This window comes from Chiroxiphia lanceolata, chromosome 1 (assembly GCF_009829145.1).
Source record: "Chiroxiphia lanceolata isolate bChiLan1 chromosome 1, bChiLan1.pri, whole genome shotgun sequence".
Classification (NCBI taxonomy): Eukaryota; Metazoa; Chordata; class Aves; order Passeriformes; family Pipridae; genus Chiroxiphia; species Chiroxiphia lanceolata.
The window spans coordinates 74,767,268-74,789,718 of NC_045637.1; the positions used below are offsets into that span (position 1 = coordinate 74,767,268).

The 22,451-nt window shown below is 36.2% G+C and overlaps 1 protein-coding gene across 13 annotated transcripts in view; it reads right to left on the bottom strand.

The window, feature by feature from the left end:
- The window catches only part of CTNND2 (catenin delta 2), a 629,184-nt gene that overhangs the window by 116,875 nt on the left and 489,858 nt on the right, over positions 1-22,451 (bottom strand). For all 13 annotated transcript variants that reach the window (XR_004356187.1, XM_032683409.1, XM_032683400.1 and 10 more), the window contains one exon: positions 9,792-9,975. Coding sequence is in view for 12 of the 13 variants with exons in the window: in XM_032683409.1 (XP_032539300.1) it covers positions 9,792-9,975 (184 nt within the window). In the remaining variant the exon portion in view is untranslated. The remainder of the gene's footprint in view (positions 1-9,791; positions 9,976-22,451) is intronic.

A 22,451-nucleotide genomic window follows, 5' to 3' on the forward strand; every position in this document is an offset into this window, starting at 1 on the left:
GCCTTTCCCTGTCACTACAAGCTCTTGAAAAAGGACATCTATAAGGCAGATATTAAATATTTTCATAGTACATGCTTAGGCAGTTAAAATACTGGATTTTTTACCTTTTGCTAAAAATAACATGTTTTTTCTTTCCCAAGAAAACTTTCTCAACAGTAATAAAGAACTTGAAAATACAACATGAAGCTAATTTAGGGAAGGCAGTAGGAAAAAAACCACTAAAATCTACAAACCTCTAGTATCTTTAACTCATTTTTAAAGAGAGAAGTCTTCCACCCTGCTTACCATATTAGACAGAAACTTAGTACAGACTTTTCTGGCAGAAGATATGAAAATCTTCTCCTCCTGTCCTGATGTTGCCTTTCTGAGGCACTGTCCACAAGGCTGTGTGTGTATCAATGAGCATTAGCTGGAAATCAGCATCACCTTATACCTTGCCTGAGTTTAGAACCTGCTCACTCCATGTGTGTGAGTGTTTGTATTATGTTCACAGAAGTATTCAAATTGGATTAAAATAATGAAATTGAACTGAATTACTGAAGGACATCACTTGCTTTTTATTTCAGTCTTTAAGAAGCCTCAATTTATCCCCAAATTAACTGTCCACTTTGCTAATCCTCTCAGAAAGCTAGAAATCAATTTTATTGCAAGTAATGGTCTTCATCTTTCTTTATCAATGTGTTCTCACTATATTGTCCTCTCTGATAAAAAAAAAACAAACTTACAAAATGCTAAAACTCCTGTATGGAGATGTGCAGTGACAATAAGAATGCCATCTCAACATTTGCTGGGCAAAGTTTCACAAAAGATGACATTTAGAAATGAGCTTCTGCTTTTTGGTCTTCAGTTCAGGCATTCTGAGTGGACTGCAAACTAAGCAGGCCTGGCAGTTCACAGCCTATTTTATCACACCCCTCAGGAGCTGTATTTTTATTTATTTACTTATTTCATCAGAAGGGTTCCTGGGAAAATATTTCCAAAACAGATAAAAGTAGCAAAGCTTGTAAGTGTGGTTTGTAGGGACTGCAGGCCTTAGGGCTGCAGTGCTACAGTTATGGGAGAATAATAAGCACCAAAGCAATAAGCACCAAAGAATCCCAAACTTACCAAGTATTATTTTATCATCTCTGGTGGAATTGAGTGAGCATACAAACTCTGTGTTTCTCATCCTTCTTGGGTAAATAAAACATCACCTTCTATCATCAGTCACCATGACTGTAAGTGGTGCTACAGAATTGTCACAATTAGCTTTCTTCTCATGCTGAGACAAATAATATTTTCTGTGGAGCCAGACTACATGAGTTTTTCGAAGTACCCATTCAAAAAGGACTATCCAGGATTTTGGATAGTTGACAAAGCCACAACAGAGACACATTCTGGTTCCCATCGACACCTGTGGCCCTGTGATTCTTTCCAATAGGCCCAGACAGTTCAGACAGAAATGGTTCCATCTCTTCAACTTCCCATGCAGTGAATGCATGGGCATGTTCTAAAATACATGCGGTGCCACACTGGCTTGGGGGACTCTTCTCAAGAAGAAAACAGCTGTGCCACTGTGATATTCAGCTCTGCACTGGCCAGCAAGAAGCAGACTCGTTATTGTCAGCTGGGCTTGGAGTCAGCTCAAATCTAGTCAACAGCACACCAAGACTCAGATCATACTTTATTACAGTGTCTGCCACGGTAACACTTGTTACCGCACAAATGAAAACTGTTCTGAAATTAAATAAACCCCACAAAGTCTAAGCCTTTTCACAATTCAATTTCACTTTCTTCCGAGCATTCCACACAGCTTAAACCTCTGACAGAAGGAAATGTAAATTAACACTACCTAACCATGCAAATATGAGTGGACATTTAATTTTCACATTAGGCACTAGCTAACCAGCAGGCATGCAACCTGAAAAGAATTAAAATTACCAAAAGCTGCAAAATAATCAGTCATTCAAAATGTACTTGAGATACTTAACACACCCCACATCGAAGGCTAGGACCATTCAGCCTAGGAGGTGGCACTTGGTAATTTTGTCATTGTTGCTGAGCCTAAGAATATCATAAGATGCAAGAAAAGGTACTGAGGCACGTTCATTCTTTTCACAAATGTATGTATGAAACCAGGTCGAGTTGTTGGTTTTTTTTCCCTAAAAAAACACATGTACATTCCTGTTATGAGAATAACAGATGCTAATTGAAGAATAGGAACTAAATTTCAGCTAGGTCCTAAGTTAGCACACTCTGACATATTGGTCCAGTATTTCCAATTTGTATCCAAACATGAAGTCTCACTGACACATGAGTGAGTTTCCTTGTTTGCCCAGGGATCAGATAAATAGTACTTTGAAGATGGATGTTGACAGATCACTTTTTGGCTATCTCCATGTAAAATCAATACATTGGGAGTTTGTTTTGCACTTGAGGGCAGATTTTCACAGAGTAGTTCAGCATCTCATATCAGATAAAATGAAGTACCCACCAAAGCTTATTGTATTTTTTTAAGTACAGGAAAGAAAAAAGTGTATGGAGGCATGCTATACTATTTTTCAGACCAGAAAAAGAATACAAAGAGTATTCCATAACATCATTTTAGAAACAAAATTTAAGATCTTAATCAGCTTGAGCCCAGAATGAACCTCCAGAGCTATGTGAAATTTGTAGCATCAGTTTGGTATGTTAAAATAATGCTTTCATCAGGAATGCTGAAAAAGCATTAAGCTTCAGAGTGCTATTTGAATGTCACAGCTATAATTAATACAGCATGACCTTGTGTAAACTTTATAAATTTGTTCATGAATATGCAAAGTAGGAGTAACTACACTGTGAAGAAAAAGTGGGGTGTTTAAGTGTCTGACATAGCTACACATTTAATTCTGTTGGTACTTTTCCCTTGAGTATTTTCTGAATAAAAATATTACAGCAGTAATCAGAGGACATGATCTATTCATACTAAAATATCTTTCTCCCCTGTGTCTTAACACTAGACTTTTATTTCAGATACATTTCTGAACAACTGTAGCATTCAGGAAGGAACAATCTCTTTAGTATCTTGCAGAAATTAGCCTTCAAAACTTCAGGCTTAACTGGGATGCAATCACTGTGGCCTCTCAGACTGGCTTGTGACTTTTTTTCAGGACTGGACTTTTCAGCTTCTTGAAAAGGTGAAATATACATTCCATAGCAGACTGACTCTTATTCATTCCCTGTGATTTTTACCATTTTGGTTTGTGGCTGGAAGACTAGGAATATGGCTGTGAATATTTACATGAGCTAGTGAAAATCTTTGGCCTTTTTAGAAATGCATCTTGCATAGTTCATGCCCGTGAAAGCAGCCTGTCTGAAAGTTTTCGAATTGGGGGGCCTGCAATGTGACATTCAAACTCATTATCAACATCATCAAAACTACAAATGATTTTCAGACCTGGTAAGTCAGTGATGGTCTAGAAATACTCAAGAGCCTCTAAAAACTAGGATCTTGTATTGACATCTACTCATTCAGAGGACTGGAGCATTTCTCCTGTGTGAACAGGCTGCGAGAACTGTGTCTGTTCAGCCTGGAGGAGAAAAGGCTACAGGGAGGCCTCATTGCGGCCTTTCGGCAATTAAAGAGGGGTTTATAAAAATATGGAGATTGACTTTTTACATGGGCTGATAGCAATAGGACAAGGGGGAAAACAAGAAAGGGGAGATTTAGACTAGATATTAGGAGGAAATTCTTTATTGTGAGCATGGTGAGGCACTGGAACAGGTTGCCTAGAGAAGCGGTGGATGCCCCATCCCTGGAAGTGTTCAAGACCAGGTTGGGTGGGGCTTTGAGCAACCTGGTCAAAGGTCAGAGGAAAGTGTCCCTGCAGGAGTGTTGGAACTAGATAATCTTTAGGGTGCCTTACAACCCAAAACATTCTGTGAATCTTTGATTCACTGCTTAAAATGTCTGCCATTAGGCAAATGCAACTTAGAGTTTACTCCTTTCTATACTGTTTTAAAAGACAAGAAACATCCGTTCAGCTCATTTTTCCTCCTGTGAAGTATGTTCCTATAAAATACTATGGGAGGCACTATCAACCTTACTAGAAAGTTTTTTTTAAATTCATCATCTACAAGTAATAGAGAACTTCTGAGCAAATACATTTAAAAGTAAGCAATATGCCATTCAGCTTTAACCTGGAAAGACAAGATGTAGAAATTGTGATCAAGATACCTCCATTTACATTAAATTAAAGTTATTTCTACAGTACATGTCAGGGACCCTTCTTGGTTTCTTCAAAATAGTGGAAAGTTGACACTAGCCCCTCTGTGTTCTCCACAGCTTGTAATTGCTGGGACCCAGGTGCAAAAATGATACAATTTTAGTAAGAATTTAAGTTTTAGTGAAAAGAGATTGAATGTCACAAAAATCAAGACACTAAAGCTAAGTTTTTCTTTGGTTTCTTGACAAGGCCTTCCTCTGCACTGACTTTCAACTCCAGGTCCCAGAGAAATTCCCAAGATGAGGAGAGCCCTTAGGAGCATGTGTGCTTTTCCACAACGGACATACCAGTATCGCCAGCATAACCCTGAAGCTTAGGAACTCTCTAACTTGATTCAACATTGTAGTTATGGCCAAATGGTGTTTAATTTATTAATGGTGTGCCACTTGGTAGATTATGCAAAATACAATGTGTTTCACCACATTACCTTCACATAAAGAAGCTAGATACTTGCCATCAAATCTTCTGATGTGATTGTTCTTGGATGTTAATTGTAACAGCTTTGTAATTTTAATAGCTCAAAATGTATTAAAAAGACAAGAACAGTGGTGATTACTCCTTTCTGTAGGATAAGACTGGATTTGAAGAGGTTAAGAGGAGGAAAAATTGCAAGTTTGGATTTGGAAGTAGATAAACCTGTCCCAGTATCTCTCTAGGTAGTTTTCTCTCTCCCATGTCTCTAGTTTGCTGGAACTGCTTTTAGCAAATGTCCCTCCCTTGAGTAGGTTGCCAGTGGAAATACACAATTAATTTGAGTTTTGTCCTAACTTTGGATTCTGACAGAAAGCATGGGCTTTGGATAAAATGGCAAGGTCAGCCTGAGAATTGCTCCTGGGCTCTAGAAAAGCATAGGAAGTACTAAGATGGGTTGGTAAGTCCAGCATCTCTATATCCACCACAGAATCCACAGGGATGGACAAAATGTGACTGTTTTGTTAATAGGAGGAGAATGATAAAATCAGCAGCAAAGCTCCTGGACCTACTGAACAAAACAAGCTCCATTTATACTCAACAGAAAATACTCAGAGCTTACACCAGCCAGTAAAGACAGAAAGGTATTGCAGCTCCCATAATCAGCCCTTCTATATCTGAATGCATATACACATGAACACACATATACACGTGCACATACGTACATGCATCATTTTAGTCTTTTCAGAAACATGTTTCACATATACATATTGTCTTCATGTATGTTTCTTTAGAAACTAAACAGATGATAAATAATACAGTCTGTGTTATTTATTTTAAGCTGCCCCCACGTCTTATTTTGTCAGTATGCAGCAGAATGCTCTATTCAAAACAGATTACAGAAGGTCCTAAGAATAGGAATCGATAGACTTTGGATGCTTAGAAGAGAACTGGAGGAGAAATAGGATGGTGAGAAAAATGCATTAGCTGTAAATGTTTGTGAAATAGATCGTTCACACACAAACCAGTTAAAAACATTTGATATTAAGGCTTCACAGCTAACATAGTTTTTTGCATCTAAACCCAGATTAGAATTTTAAACCAGTAAAGTCTTAAAATTCTTTAAAGTCCTCAGATAATATTCTGTTAACTCAAATTGATCTTAAATTCAGAGAAAAACAAGGTTCCACCAGATTGTACATCACAACAAAAACTCTTGAAAATATTTCTGCCTGGGACTTTTTTCAGTTAAGTCTCCGGACAAGGATCTATAGATTTATGATAACTAAGCTTGAAGTTTCAGGTTAAGACAACATTATGCAATGTGTCTCCAGGTGATTTTTAAATTTCTGATTAGAGATTGTAATCCCCCATAAACAACTGAAATTCCAAATTCAGTTTTCACCCGACTATCCCTAATAAGTTTAAGTAAATCAGAAACTATAAACCAAAGATATGTCATTTCCCGAGCACAAATAACGCAGTCACAGCTGAAATCCAAAAGGAAAAAAAAGAAGTCAAACTTTACCAGAGCTTAATGAGGTAAGGTACTAGCATCACAGTGGGGAGGCAAGTAAATTGGGTGCTTACTCCAAGCACACATCACACTGAGGTCTGGCAATTTATGAAAGACGAATATTTAAATTTATAAATGATAGGTATAATGCTGTATTTAGATCTCTGAATTATCTAAACAATTTCAAAGCATTCGAGCTATGTAAAATTAATTCATACAATATTGTATTAAAACTATTTTCTTTTTTCAAATCAGAAAAGTATGCAAAGTGCAGTTTTTAAACAACATCTTTAAGGAACAGAGAAAATAAAAGGAAAAGAGAGTCTGTTGTTGCTCCTGTTTTTCATATGATCGCATAATGACTTCAGTTGGATTACTGGGTGACTGGAATTATAGATTAGTTATAGTCTGTAACTGGTTAGGAAAGATAATGAATAAGCAGACAGGAATACTAAAAATTGTAGTTAATAACCAACTTTTTAATTGAAAAAGCATAAGAAATTCTCATCAAGAAATGGAGAAAGGTGAAGATCAGCAGAAGGAATAATAGTGTGCAGTGAAAAAACCACAAAACAAAGATCTGACTATTCCTTTTTAATGATCATTGCAAACTCCTTATTAGCATTGTATATGGGACAGATTATATTACGGTACCTCTCAGATATTATTTAAAGTTTTCAGCAGTGAACACACAGACAATCAAAGTCACAGAAGACTGATTAAAATCCAAATCCTCCTGGGATATTTACTAGCATTAAACCTATGTAGTACAACCTGATGTCTCTAAAGTCTGTTAACATTACATATTCAGAGTATTTGTCAAGCATGCTGAATACCACTACTCTTCCGGTGATACTGTCACTGATAAACCTGATGCAAATGAATTTTAACTGTGTCCCCTCAAAAATGAGCTCTAGCAAAAGCAGAAAAAGAAAACAACAGAGGACAAAAAAACCAGAGTCTTAGAAAAAATTCTTCTGTGGAAGATGACAATGAATTTCCCATTTACCAAATAAACACAGCACTATCTGAGCCAGCAACCACATTACATCTTCTTGATCTACTTCCCTTGTCAAGTGAGATCTTTAAATGGAAACGCGAAACTTTTAACTAGTCCCAAATGGAAACTGTGAGAGCTGTTCAATTTATTGAGGGTGGTGGCTATTTAAGGAATGCTAGCTAAAGTACACTAAAGTACTACCAGAACAGAACATGCAAGACTCCAATCATCTCCACAGAACTTTATGATACTTTTTTCTGTCATTCACTGTTTCCACCAGCTTACAGGCCCATTATATTACATGAATTCAACATAAGAATCCAGTTACTATCTCAGAGGTCAGTTTCCACTTTTCTTTCCTGTAAAAACTCAAACTTGACATTTTACTTATCTTCAACAGCGACTGGGGAAAGGTAAACAAGAAAGTTCCTGCTGGTGTGAAGCAGCAGTAAGTTTCAACCCTCTCCAAATGTTCTGGCTCTGCCAAAGAGCATCCATACAGACTCAGTGGGATGAAACTAACTTCAGAAGATGGATGGAGGCCAAATAAATATCTGAAGCCATTAGGAGGACATAAAGGTGCCTTTGGGAAATAGGGAGGGTTTGATATTAGAAAGATATTAAAAAACCATACTATGACTGAAGGGCCTGGTTTTAGAAGGAAGACCAACCTGCTCAGGACAGCATTTGAGCTGCTGCCTACAGCTACCTGGGAAAGACTCAAGAGTTATAATATGCACAGTCTTTTGCAGGCAGATATGAGCTTATTTCGCAGGAGCTGACCAGAAGCCATTCTGCTATGACAGCATACCATCAAGCACTTGGTAGTAAGCCTTGCTGCAAAGCAGTGTGTATTAGATTAGGCAACGTACCATTCTCATGTGGCCCCAAGTCCTCAGGCTGACCCAGAATGCAGGCTACAGTAAGCTCACATCAGTTTGCAAATGGGCGTGCACATACACTCACAAGAAAAAAAAAAAAGAAAGAAGAAAGATTTCAAGACCAGTGTGCAAATGAATCCATCAACTATGAGGTAGGAAGAACTGAGATTTGCAGGATCAGGGATGAGCATCAGTCCCTGAGAAGCAGTTGGGAAAAATTAACAGGAAGATGGAGCTTACGGTGTGGGGAGATCAACACCACACATGCTCGGTCAGAGAAGGGGTACTGTGAAGCCCCAAATTTATAACAGATGCTTCTTTTCAGAGGCAGCTCTTTAACTGAGATACATTGGAAATGTGAGACATATAATGTGGTACAGGTCTTTGTGTAATAACTTCTGTCACAGAGATTTGAACAACTTTTTTTTCTAGTGATTTGAATGCAATACTCATTTCAAAGTCAACACAACTCAGATACTAATACCTGGCTTCAGTCATATACCTCAAGATAGCTGGTACTCACATAATCACATTTGCATTGTCCAATACAAGTATATTTGCAGTATATAAGTTATTACCTTCTAGCTTTCATTCTCTTCTGATTACATATAAACCACCAATAATATTTATTACTTTTTCCCTTAAACTTTTCAAATACTACTTTGGAAAGGGAGAAATTGTGTTTGATGAAAGGCCACAAAGACAAAAAGGTGCTTGCTACAGATATGTAAAAAATACTGCTATTTCACTTTGCCTCCTATCAATTTATTTTTTTTATTTAACTCTTCAATGGATGATGTATGCTTTGGCTGCAGCTTACAACAGATTGTATTACTGATACAGACTATTCACTGTTATTTCCTGTGATGCATGTAAAAATATTAACTAATCAATTTATGTGTCTCTGAGATTGATTACAGATTATTTTCTCCAATATACCTGGAGAAAAAAAATCAACGCTTGAAAGAACTTGTTTAATACCCTAAAATATTTCTAGAAAATGATATGCATTGGAATTCAGAAAGTGCTATGACAAATCTTTTAGCAAGATTTTGTCAGAACCGAAACTCTTCTTACTCATCATATTTTTATTCTCACATCTACAGGACTTTTAGGAATGGACAGATCAAATTGCACATATTTATATAAGTGCATGTTGGCATTGTATATACAAGTTTGGTATACAATTATAAACATAAATAATTATCATACTTGTTAAGGATCTATTTAAGTCTTCTAGTTGTACAATGTTAAATTGGTTGGTCTCTTATTGAAATTAATTTCTCATCTTCACAGAGTAGAAAAAAATCTACTTTGTATATTTATCATAACTCCAGCAATGGCATCTGGAACTTTATGACCTTTCTTTTTGTGAGCATCTTTATGACCTTCACTTTTTGTGCTGATTAAATTGGGCATAATAGCGAGAACATATTGACTTCACTTAAGCAATTGGGGAAACAGGACAAATCTACAAGGAAGAAAAGAAACGTAATATACAAGCTTGGATGAAAGCAGGTAAGAAAAGAAAAACAGAAAACCCCCAACAGCCTTTCTAGAGATTGTTTTTGAATGTCCTGCATCTTCTTTTTTAATTCATTTCTAACTTTAAGTTTACATCACTGAAAGTCATCAACTTTGCTGACATACACACCAACCATTGACTTTACAGGTGCCTAAGAATGAGAAATATCAATTCAAACCAAAGCAAGGTAAAGCAGATGTTTTGCAGTACTCACCTTAGGCACCCTGTGGCATTGCGCAGCACCTGGGATGAATGGAGTTGTATTTTATGATCATCCTGGAGCGGAGAGTTTTCCCATCCAGAGTGAGGGATGATCACTGCATTGGTCAACACTGCGAGGGCATCCTGGATGATTGGCATTTTCAGTGCATCACAGGAGGATAGATTCCAGAGAACTCCTACAAAGAAATAAAAGTACTAATAATTAACATTAAAAAAAAAAAGTTTTAATAGTTTTTGTTTTAAAAAACCCAAACCAAACCAATATATTTCACAGCATTGGTGTGCTTAATTAAGCTGTTTCTGTCACGAATAAACCAGACTACATGTAAATAAGGCTGACTGATACCTGCACACTTTTGCAGTGGGAATACAGCTTTGAATACACAACATGTAGTCACAGCAACCCTGGAAATTTCTCAGAGCTAAGCCTAAAAACTGAGCAGCCGGTTATGATCTAGGCCTACACAGGTTATGAAGCACACATGAAATGAAGGAGTATTACAAGGAACTTTTTAGGGCTTGATCTTCAGATATCTTCTTTGTAAGTAAAATTAATAAAAACAAATAGCAGAAAACAGGTTCTGATTTATACTAAAACTTTCACTGTTGATAGATACACATTGAGAGAACAAAACCACCCTGTGATCTTCAATGTAATGCAAGTAACTGTCTAGGCTAGTTGGTACTACAAGCAAAAAGACTTCCCCTACAACCTGATACAGCAGTATGGTATTATCCAAGCCTTCAACAAGTAATTTTTCATTTTGTAAATATTTTACTATACCAATGTACAGACAATTATTGTTTTTATACAGAAACAAGCTTAATGGTGCAATGCACAAGGAGATTTACTGAAGTTCAAAAAAAATCAAACCCCCTTCTCCTTCAATTCATTATGTGCCAAAGAAAAGGAAGAGAAAGCTTTCTGAGCACGGCTGCAAAGATCAAGGTCACTGCTGATGTGTGACACAGAAAGCAGGTAAGAAATTGTTAGGAGCAAAAGACAACCTGCTTTCCATTCCCTTGTATATATTTGTGTATTTGCTGGGAGAGCACATTTGATTTTTGTGCTGTGTCAAGATCCTGCTGCTGCTGGGCAGCTACTAGTTCTTGGAGAAGCTGGAGGGCAATATGTGGTTATGAAGAACTAGTGGTCTTTATTTTAGGCCAGCATCCTCCCAGGAGCAGCTGGAAGAGCAAGCCTGCCTCTTCATCACCTTCCTTGCCAACATTTGTCCTCTTCTCTACAATCCAAACCTACTCCTCCCTAGACTCCTTCCAAAAGGACAGTAGCTTGGCCCCATACCTGGCCTTGAGTGGCAAAAATGAGTTTTGACTTTATGTCCATCAAGTCTTCAACCAAAAGAGAAAAATTATTATCATCATCACTGTATATAGGTGGTTACAAGTATGAAGGCTACAAAAAAGTCTAAGTGAGTGGCAGGGAGCAGAAAATGCTGAAGGAAGACCTTAGGACAGACATTTATAAATACAGGCAGCAAGAACACCACTTGCTCAAGGCTTTCTTTAGCATTCTGTGGTTTGACAGAGCAGTGTAATTAACAGGAATCAACCTACATTTTTGGGTTTCCCTTTAAAATTAACTGCGGTTATACAATTTTATGTTTAAATTATTTTATATGGAACTGTCTGCAAAGATGATTACACAGTTTAATGGAAAAATTTTGATCAGCATACTAATAAAAAACCACATTAAAATAATCTGCATGAGGCAGAGAGACTTTACCTACAGACCAAAAAAAAAAAAAAACAAACCAGAAATAAGAATACTGTTCTTATTTTCATTTAAGAAACGTTACTTTTTAAAGAAAAGAGCCGTCGTTTAAATTTTGTTCTGAATGTCTTTATGAAAAGGAATTCCATATTTAAAGGACCTTCATAAGCATATTTATACTCACTTTTCATGACCTGTTCTTGGCAAGCTTTATTGGCACATCTACTATTCTTGAAATACCTAGCTTTTTGCTGGTTTTAATTAGTAAAAACAACAATGTGGTTGCCTTTTTTTTTTTTACATTCGTCTAGACAGATCAGAATGCAAATCTTTCCCCTTTTTTGGGTTTAACTTAGTTCTTATGTAAGACAATACGCTGCATCTTTGTGAAGAAGTCCTATTTTGAAAGTGAAGCAGCAGAGTGCTTTGATGGCAAAAAATCAGTACTTTGGGCTTTAAGAACTAGTCATGAACTGGAAAAGCAAAAAAGAATATAAAAGAAGCAAACACAAGAGACTTGTCTAGTAAAATGCTTAAAAATGTATATGCCTACACTATTTTCTATCACTTCAGGTTCTTGCTAATTAAAAGCAAACTCACATAAACATCACAGTAAGTTGGTATTGAGGAATAGTTGAGATGCCTAGAAATATTCTCTAAGCCCTCATTCTCTCTGGTTTCACAAACCGTAAATTAAACCTTCAGAGTAAGAGTCTGATAGGATCACCAGGCTAAAATAGCTATTCTACCTTCCCTAAAATGATCTGAAATCAAGGCAGAATCAAGCAAAATGGCACTGCCCAGTAAGCCTGGTGCCATCTTCAAAGTTTTTGTTCTTCACAGTTTTAAGGTGTGAGATAATCTTCTTCCACCCTAGAACAATGAATTTTATATAATTTTAAGACTGAATACTACCAACCACACTAATGAAAAAACCCACCAATTTTCTTCTGACAAGTTAAAATTAATTCTCAGAAGCAGTAAGTCTGCTACTTGCTGAGGCTGGCGTTCTACATGCCTCATTGTAACCTTCCTTAATTAAGGATTTGCAGTTATTAAAGGGCACTGGCAATTCACTTCCCATTGTTTTGGCTGAGGATGACCTGGAGCTAGATTTATGTGGAGTCTTAGAAGATGATCCATTGCCTTGACTTTGCAAGAGAGAGTGACAATAAAATAAATCTTTTACCCAAGGCACTTCACATTATAAGGAACTACCTGTTCACCACATGACTATGAATATATTTTTCAAGCATGCAGACGACATACCCTTTAAGACTACAGTAAGAAGCTGGTTACTGAGACATCTGACACCTTACTCTGAAAGCCTGATTGAACTGGGTTTCTGAGCACAACAAGCAAGTCTGCAACAGCCTCTGAGGTGCCTTGACTCCCTCCTAAAGAATCTGCATGTCATCAGATACCCCCAGGAAGGGAAGGGACCGGACTCACCAGTGACTCTTGACAAAAGGTCGGACTCACCCTGCTGTATAGGAGAAGAGAGCTGTTAATCCAACAACTCACTAGTCCAACTCAACAGTTTAGCATTTGCACACTGACTCTTGTAAGACATATGAAATAAAGAAAAAATCAGTGTTGAACATCTCTTACTTAATCACTTGCATTCATAGTATCTTTTCTCTTTCTTGCTTTTAAAGCTGTGAGCCATTTAGAGTAGGCATTTTGTGTCCCCATCTGCAGATCCCTTTAGGTTGCATTGGATGCCTTGTAGAAAGAGAAAAACAGCTACGCCAGAGTGAACATATCTCTATTCACAGGTTGAAGTTTTTCACTCTTACATATAACAACTTGAAATACAATGAAAAAGTATCTTGTAATCTCATTTTAAGCTTAAAACTGAGGAGAAACTGGTGTTCAGAAGGTATTCAGTTGGTTCCAGTTGGAAGATGGATTTTGGATCCGAGTATCAACCACCAGTCTGGTAGATACCAGATGAAGGTCTTTAAGAGGAGTCTACAGGAATGCTTGCTATGGAGATCTTATTGCATCAGGTTACATCTTCTGAAGTAGCTTATCAGAGGACATGCATCTGCTATGGTCAAGAGGTTATTTATCACATTAAATGTAAATCATCTTTTCTAAGAAGGCCTTTCACAGATAACAACAACCAAATTTAAAAAATGGTTATGAATTTTGAAGAAAGGTTGTAATTGACTTTTTAAAAGACATAACTCCACAGATATAGTTCATTAAAAAAAATACACATAGATTCTAAAATCTATTAAGGCAATTTAGGTTTGTTGCCGCTGGAAGAGAGAACTGAGAGAACAGAGAACCAGGAAAGTTTTTATTTAACTTTCTCTTAGACGAAGTCCAGAGACTGAAAACAAGACCGACCCTTTTAAAAGTGCAGTCCAGGCTGATGAGATGTTACCACTGTTTAGCAGACAAAGCCATACTTTCAGCTTAGAAACAGCATTTCTTCTTACATAAATTAAGCTATTACAATAGATACTACATCACTTACCCTAAAGGATCAATGGATTAATGGAGCGGTTTTAGCCAAAATACCATAATCTCTGAATCATGCTGTAGCTCAAACTCATCCTGATTAAACACTTCAATACATTTTTCCAGTGTTTTAATCAAACTGGTACTCACATATGTATAACTCTAGTCAGATATAACTGAAGACCTGATAAACCATGTTACCCTTATTCCATTCAAAGTTAAGAAAATAGAGATCATACACTTCTATGTATAATATGTATGTAAAAGAATATTATCCTAGTAAGGGAGCACGTGCAAAATCAGGGAAGTCTAACCAATTATTTAGTGCATGATTTAATGCTAACTCAAATTACGACATATATATATAAACAAACCTCTTAGAACAACTTAGAGTACAAATATAAATGGAAGCCAAGAAACTGGACAAGTCATGTTTTCCAAAAAGCATTACCCCTGCTACACTGCCACTATACATATACTATATTGTGCTGCAAAATATGTACTTGCCCAAATAAATGATATGATAAAGAGATTGTAAGTAAATGAATATTATTAGGAGAAACAAAACTTTGATTCTTCTCAATAAGGGATGTTTAAGTCAACCTTAAATGTATATTACGGTTTTGCTTACTAAATATTCTTTGTAAAAATAAAAATCCAAAAGTCTTCCAACACATCCAGGTTTTTCTTTTCCATCATAATTCAATAGTTCAGTCATGGACTGATGCAGAAAACCATTTGAGACTGCTGGGAGGTTGCATCCCAGGAAGAGTGAACAGAGCATTGGCAGGCTTTTTTGTTTATACGCTGAAGGCAAAGGGATGCTACAGGGAGTCTCCCTCATGAACATGCCAATTAAGATGGAAATCGGAGTGCTAAATACTCTGCACAGAAGCCAAGCACAAGGGATCTTTTGCTGGAGTCCTTAGGAAAAGCATTTTCTACCCCAAGCTCTCATTTGCTGGCAGCTTTGGCACTTGGAGCCCCCACTGTAACTGCAAGGCTGCTCTGCAGAGCTGGATCCACTCCCTGGCAGCAGATGTGGGATCCCGATATATTACAGCGGTTCTGCTATACAGATGCTGGATACCAACTACAACATTTCTTAATATAAAGTGCAATAAGACCTCACAACCAACTCAACCGTCAACGTGAGGAACTGGCTTGGTAACAGATTTTCTGTAGGAAACAAAAAGTGGCTGATTTGAATTCTGGCACCTGAACAACTCACAAACTCATAAGGCAGCTCCTTAAAAGCACACTGTGAAAATAAGTTTAAAATTGGCATAACAGACAAGGAATTTTCACCAATTTTCTTGAAATATTTTTTTATCTGGTGAGTGAATATCTATACATACCTTCCTGTAATTCACTTATTTACATGCAGAGGTGGTTTTCTATCTGTATATAACCTGATGTAGGAGAAGTCCACATTGAGAAAGACCAGCTTTCAGTAAAAGTCATAAGCAGACAAAAGCTTAGAGAACACTAAGGAAAACCGCAGTGAGACTTTTTTTTTAATTTGCAGACATTCATATCCTTACAAAGCAAAAGCTTCCACAGAGGAGAAGGATTATTGTGATTGGGTCTTTTTTGTTTATTTACAAACATGGCTTGATCTTGACTATATATAAGTATACACCACATTGTATAAAGAATATAAACGTTTCCTCTGAAAAGCTAACTCTTTCTTTCTCAATTACTGCTCTTTTTATTCCAAAATTACATCTCTGATTTTATTAAAACAAAAAGAAGGGACCAATTTTAATATTGCTTAAAACCAAATTCTGTCCAAATGCTATTGCATTAACTAAAAAAGTCTGTATTCCTTGCATGGGACTGAATTTTTGACCTAAGGTTGCTCCTCTCTTTCTGCTGTACACTTCAAATTAACACATAACTGTGAAAAGGAAGAACTGTCAGACAAGAATATTAGCCAGCTATTAGCTTTCATGTTAAACAGTAGAGGAATTACTACAAGAACTCATTTAAGTTACTGTGGAAAGATCAGTGGTTCCTGCCTAACTTGCATGCTAGCTGATGAAATTAAATAGGTCCTATAAAACACAGAAGCCACACCAAAAGTAATTTATTCTAAGTGAGAGAAACACAGGAAAATATAAATCAACTGCTTTCAAACAAAATGTTATCTAATACATGACTAACAGCAACACCATTCCAAATTAAATACTTTATTAGAAAGTAAAGAAATCAAACAAGGATGGATATATGAATGGAAGGACTTTTTTTTCAGGGCTTACACACATGTTTTACTGAATGATTTTTTTCTTGCACCCAAAATCAAAATATATGTGATAACACATCCTAATACAGAAAATAAAAATTCTATTCTTAAAGCTGAACATTAAATTACATCTCTAAATACAAAACTCCTTTTTGATAAGAACCAATTAGAAAGTTAGCCCTATCTATAAAGTTGCATCTATGTGCAAAATGAAAGACTCAGTGTATAGTTGCTAAAAAAAGAAAACAAACAAAAAAAAGAAACATTTATTAGCCAAATTGTTACCTAGGAAAAAGACAGCGCTGAAAATAGGATTATTTGGGACAGAAAAAGGGAAGTTGGCCTTTGAGCCTAAAAATAATAAAAAATTTTTTTAAGAAACAGTGTTCACAGTGAAAAAAGTAATTTGATCATAGAACGAACATGTTTCACCATATACTGAAACTTTCATTTTGGAAAACAAAAAAGTGAAACATTCTGACCTGTTTTGAAACAAAAATTATATTATATAGTTTATATATTTAGAATATATAAATTTATCAAACTACAAAGTGGTTTTAAACTGCAAGCATTTTAATACTCCATCATTCAGGCAAGGGCATCAAAATTTTTCCAAAGGATTATGACTTGCTGAAAAAGTTCAATGTGGCTGGTATGTCAAGCCATATGCTGCAACAGATGTCCTCCATTTATCACTCCAGATTACCTTGTTTGATACTTCCTCTTAAACTTAAGATTTGACCAAAATAAAAAAAAAAAAAAGAAAATCATTTACGTAGCATATTAACATGCAAATTATTAAGTCAGTTTCACTGCCACATGGATCAAAACAACTTGAATGAATTTTCCATAGAAGATGCATCTTAGTGATTGTACAAGGGAAAAATAGTTAATTTCCATTTAGAGAAAAAAAGGAGAGCAAAAAGGGACCACCTTGGGTCTTGTGCTGGGACTGAGGGTGGTAAATGCAGGACAAGTGAACAGGAACTTGCCTGTGAAACAGGGAGAAGGAAGCAGCTGTGATGGGAAAACTGATGAAACCATCCACAAGCAGATTCATAAGAGAGAGAGGAGAGGGACTCCCCTGGCAGGGGCTTACCACTGTTCCCAGCCGAGACCTGGGCACCTTAGTGACAGAGTTCTGTCTCTCTCCCATTTACCTCTGGGAAACGGGCACTGTGAAACTCAGGAAGGTGTTGTATTGCTGTTTAACAGTATGTTCCCTTTTATCTATAAAAATTCTTTGGATGTAACACCTTAAATGCTAAATTGGTGCCCCAGCCTGTTGCTAAGAAAGCAGGGCAGAAGATTTGAGAATGTATCTATTTTAAAACCTCTCCTTAATCAACTGGGAGCAGCAGGGGGTAAAGTAGTTAACCTGATAATTCAGAAAAAGTTGAGAACGGCCTTCCATGAAGACAACAGTTTCTGTCAGTGGGTTTCCTCATTTTCAGAGCCAAAACAGTGACAACATATTGAGAAACAGGGCAGAGATTGTCTTATAATTAGACAGTAAATTGTAATAGATTTGGTGTAAAATGATCCAGTTGAACTGTCAATATTGTCTGCCTAAGTGTTATTTGATAAGACAGCATCATTTCTGAAGCAAAGTTCCACAATTTATTAAATTACTTTTAGATTTGCTGTTACATATCAACTATAAATAGGATGTGTTTTGAATGACTGGAATTTCTTGATAATATCATAGCCTATAAGTTGGAAACTAGTTTCCTAACAACATAGTCGTGTAAACTGTACAGCATTTTACCTTCCTGTTTTGCAAGGAAAATGATTACAAAGACTGGATGTCTCTGTAAGTGGTTCCCCACTGGGTTCACGTGAAGACTTGAAAAAATATCAATTAATTTCTGTCCTGAATTTGTTTGGAAATCACTTCCACATTTCTAGAAACGATGGCAATATTTTCTGTAGGTGATGTTAAAATCTAAAATTTAAACTGCCACACTGTAGAATCATAATGTGAAGTACAACAGCATTCCTCTTCATATGGCTGTGCCTTGTTATAGCACATCCACTGAAAATGAAATGTCAGCTTATTAGTCTGGAGAAGCACAAATAGGTGTTTTAAGTTCTTTCTGAAAATTATGAAGATGCAATAGCGATCTTTGGAGACTCTCTGTAAAACCTTAAAGTAATTGATGACTGGAGTGGAAAAACAGAGCAACCATGCAGCCCACTAACCTGTCATTGCCACTGCCAGTAACAGGCCAGAGGGTTTGTACTACCTTGGTAAAGTTGAGTTGCTTGAAGTTGTGTTGGGGCACTTGGACTTTCAGTTTGATTAAACTGAGCAGCTGCTTCTGCAGACCAGGGTAACTTCATTTGTTTTGCTTTTGCTTAGCTTTGATAATGGTGCAGCATAAGTCTAATTTTATAAAGGCAGCAGTAACAAGCAGTTTTTCTGAGTTCAGCAAATCCTTGGTTTCCTTTTTTCCCCATAACAAGACTTTAAATGTCACAGCAAGGAACCATAAACTAGCCTATGAAAAGTTTCGGCTGTGAGATTAAATGCATTATTTTTACAGCAATCTGATACTTGTAGGGGATTTGACGGAGTTTATATGAAATTCTCATTGGCTCACAAAATTCAGGGAAGAGGTTGAGAAATACCTTGCTTAAAAGTATCTCAAGCAAAGGGAGGGAGTCAAACTATTATGAAAACTTGGGAAAATGAGAAGGCTTTTATACTTGAAGAAAGAAAACTGGAGAAACTGTAATATATAATTCCTCATTGAGCCACTGGTTTCGATTCAGAGTAAAAAGATAGGAATTTTCAGCACACAAATAATGTTGTTAATGTTAAAAACAACTTTTATTTAAAACACCTAATTAGAAGTAAATTAGGTGAAAAGATTTAATCAAGTTTTAAAATTGACTGTGGTAGGATATTGTACTTGCAATTACATCAATTTAGAGACAGAGTAGGAAATATTTATTAGAGTTAATACCCTTCAAATCTATACTTTGAATGAAAAGCATTTAAAACACACAAGCAAACATTAGTGCCTAAGCAAGTAGATTTGAAATATGTGAATCTCATCCTACATCTGTTATTTAAAAAATAATTAACTTAAACTCTGTAAGTCACCTGCCTCTGTGTTTGGTAAGTTCCTCAAAGCACTTGTTTATAAGTTATTACAGAATTTGCTTATGTGCTGAGGAGACTCTAAGCAAGATATGAATGAACATATTTTCTTGCCAAAATCAAACCAAACACTTCTGAAAGCAGTGCTAGCAGTTATCTATCTCCATGCTTAACCTTTTTAATTTCCTTGACTTGACAGGACATAGTGAATCAAATATTGGAGGCAGAGGAGAATCAAATTCACAGAGCTGCACCTTAAAAGGCAGTTTGTATACCTTCTGCATTTATCCCGTCTCCATTTTCTTCAACTACACAGAGTTATGAGCCCCAAATGATATTGGGCAGTCTTACTCTTTTAGGTAAGCATATATTGAACCAAAGTCACATCAACCTTGTAGCAGCAGTCTTACCATGGTCATGCCATCATGACAGTTTAAACATATATATGGATTTTCATGTTGTCTGTTTGAAAAGTTTGTGATAGCCAGGATATGTATCTGAACCTAAACCACGGAACTTTATAATCTAATTTTCAGTTAATACTGATATCCTTTCTTTGGTTCCAAAAGCAACCTCTTTATACGTTTATTTTCCTTCCTATCTTTTTATATTACATATCAAAAGCTGTTAATTAATTAGGCCTTTCACTGGCCAAGTGGCCTTATACTTGCATTGCTCCATTACAAAACCTGAATACATTTAAGGAATGGGATATTTAATAGGATCAATACTGGAACATCTAATATAAACCCACAAAGGAAAGGTACATCAAGGTAAAGTACTGTAAGAACGCAGCTCATGGAAGAGTTTGATTCTTCTTTACTTAAGTTTGTGGGAAAGTCACCTCTGAGTGGGATAAAACAGCCTTTACTCATTTTCAAATCAAATTTCCAGAGAGCAATAGGGTTACAAATAAGTGCCACCTCTAAATGAATGTTTATATCACAATAAAATTTCACATCTGTGTTTACACACTCCAGTAACTAAGCTAATGTCAAGGGCACTTTTGCAGAAAATTATTAAATTGATAAACTGCTTCAAGATCCCAAGTATTAAATAGTCAACCCTTTGCCATAATACATCATTTACTATACAGAAAGTCACAAGTCCAATACCTTATGAAGTCAATTAGAAAATAACATCACAAATAGGAAACAACTACAGGCCTGTAATTTTGATTTTGGGAACCCCCAACAGGAGAATTGTTCTTGTACTGGGAAGTGAAAAATTCTAAAGAACTGGCCAGAATTACCTTAGAAAATGAAATCAAATTAAATCTTCCACTGAAGGAAACCAAAAGGTCCATTTAAATAGAATAGTCCCTTAAACGTGCTTTACATATCACTGAAGGCTCACTAACTTGCAACTACACAGATTAGCAAAGACACATACTAGGTTCAAAGGGACCCTTCTGGAGTGTCTTGACTAATCTGCCAATAATTTACGCCCATATTAATAAGCAGTATGCAATCAAAAATGAGGTTTCACCTGCAGTGGTTAACTCAAACCAGATAGATATAAGGTGGACAACATGTAATTGCTTCCGGTAACACTGAGAGACTATCAATAAGGTTATAAATCTCTCATTATAAACATATGGCAACTACTAAAACCGGAACAGAAATGTAAAATGACTACATAATAATGTTGCATAACATGAGGTGACAACAGAGGACCAACCAAGCCAAGACACAAACTGGCCACAGCTGAAATTAAAGATAACACTAATGAATACTGGAATCCAAAATCTGGGAAGTAAATGAAATCTTTTTCCTGTCCAACCTGACTGTGGGCCAAAGCTATCTGGACAACTAGTGCTTCTTTGAGAGAAACATTTTGTACAAAATATAATATTTTGCAGGCATGGATTATATGCTTTTTGTTTCAGTAAAGAAAAATGTGAATGAAATACACAGAGTCAATATCTACCTATCTGCATATAGTATATATGCTTAGTGTTAGATAGTTTATGCTTTTTCCATTTTTTTTTGTAAATGTGATAATTTTTATAATTTATACATTTTCAGTAGAAAATAGTTAAATCTCTGACACTTTACTGTCAACCAAAATAAGCAGGAGGCTGGCTGCTAGCACAGGAAAAAACAATTTCTCCTGACATTATTTATAGCTATAGCTCTTTATCATTATGTGCTTTCTAAAAGTGGATTATCCAATTTTACCTTTCAATCAAAAATGGTATGTACAGTTTGAAAATAGGTGAAACAGTCATAAGGGCCCTCTTTAAATGGAGTTTTTTTCTATTCAGCTAGCTTATTGTTCATACAGACAAAATGTTTTTCTAGTTGTGATGGATTTTGTTTGCCAACAATGAGAAGCATAGCAGTTTAAATAATTTTATCTGAGACAGATATCCAGTTATTCAATGGAGCTGATGGAACAGGGAGCAAGGACTAGTTAAATCACAGAATCATAGAATGCTCTAGGTTGGAAAGGATCTAGCAACAGCTGCTTGACCTCACCTTCTCCACAAGGCATTCATGGGATTCTTGTGTTATCCTTGTTAACATGTCACATTTTTCATGTAATTTTTTTCCCCTGACAGCAAAGCAAATAGAAAGAATGCTAAAATAGAATTTTGTAGAAGGGTTCATCATTAACTCGGGAAAGGCGAGAGAATCAGAAATCAGTTACTCATTTTCATTATTGCCAAGTGAAAACATTTCTTTCTACCATCTGCAGGATCTGTGCTAATTTTGTACTGTGTTCTTGTCTATTTATATTTATTAGAAAAGTGTTAACATTTAATTATTTTAAAATAGAAGGCTTTTATTTTTTCCTATTAACAGGAGCTACTGTGGGAACTAGTAGCAAAGGAATGGGATGAAAAGATGGCTAAGTTAAGTACGGCATGTCCAGCTTACACCTATTTATTTTCATTTACAGATCTACAGGCAACAAGACATTGTAGTTCTGGTCCTCCTTGAGTCTCTGGAAATTACCAGAGGCCTTAGCCATGCTGACATCTCTATTTCGATCAGAGTAGTTCGCTTTCACATAAACGTATAAATCCATTTGTATACCTCAGTTTATGCACATTCTTCTAGTAAAAACCTGTGACTGTGGAAGTGTTTCT